Raw genomic sequence first — 580 nt, 5'->3', positions numbered from 1 at the left:
GGACAAAATACGACCAAACAAGCTGAAACTCGAAGAAGCCAAGTTAACTTCGCCCTACGCGCGGGCAGCCTCGTTACAGGTTGCAAGCCTGCTGGAGGCAGCAGAGGAACTTAAAACAAGCTGGGAGAACAAACACAAAGCACATGTAAACGGTGTTAAAGCAGCCATAATCACCCTACTTAACAAAGCAGCGTATAACCTCGACCCCGTTCCGGCGCAAAGCAACCAGAAGTGCAACGTAAAAGTAGAAAGCAACCGGCAAACAACGTGCGCACTACCCAAAGCTGGGGAAGCGCTGTGCGGTGCGCTAGTCTGTATATGTGCCAAAGGGACAACTCAAAGCAAAGATATATGCGGCGACTCTTCAACGCCAGACCTCTCAGGCTGGAACTCAGGCGACGTGAAAACAGCATACAGAACTTACGAACCCATCTGCAAGAAATCAAACCAAGTAAAGCTAACAGCAGACGCGATAACGAGCAAACTAGCAGCACTAAAAAGCCTCTACAAGAACGGAGGCAGCGTTGGTGGAAGGGCTGTCATCCTAGGAACGAAAACAGACAACCACACCTGCAAAGAC

General features: G+C 49.8%; 1 pseudogene across 1 annotated transcript in view; it reads left to right on the top strand.

Moving 5' to 3' along the window:
* The window catches only part of TEOVI_000426400:pseudogene, a 1,588-nt pseudogene that overhangs the window by 588 nt on the left and 420 nt on the right, over positions 1–580 (top strand). The window contains exon 2 of the mRNA in view: positions 173–580. Coding sequence covers positions 173–580 — 408 coding nt within the window. The remainder of the gene's footprint in view (positions 1–172) is intronic.

Source organism: Trypanosoma equiperdum (assembly GCF_001457755.1).
Source record: "Trypanosoma equiperdum strain OVI genome assembly, contig: ctg_886, whole genome shotgun sequence".
Taxonomy (NCBI): Eukaryota; Euglenozoa; class Kinetoplastea; order Trypanosomatida; family Trypanosomatidae; genus Trypanosoma; species Trypanosoma equiperdum.
This window is presented reverse-complemented; position numbering and strand designations above follow the sequence as displayed.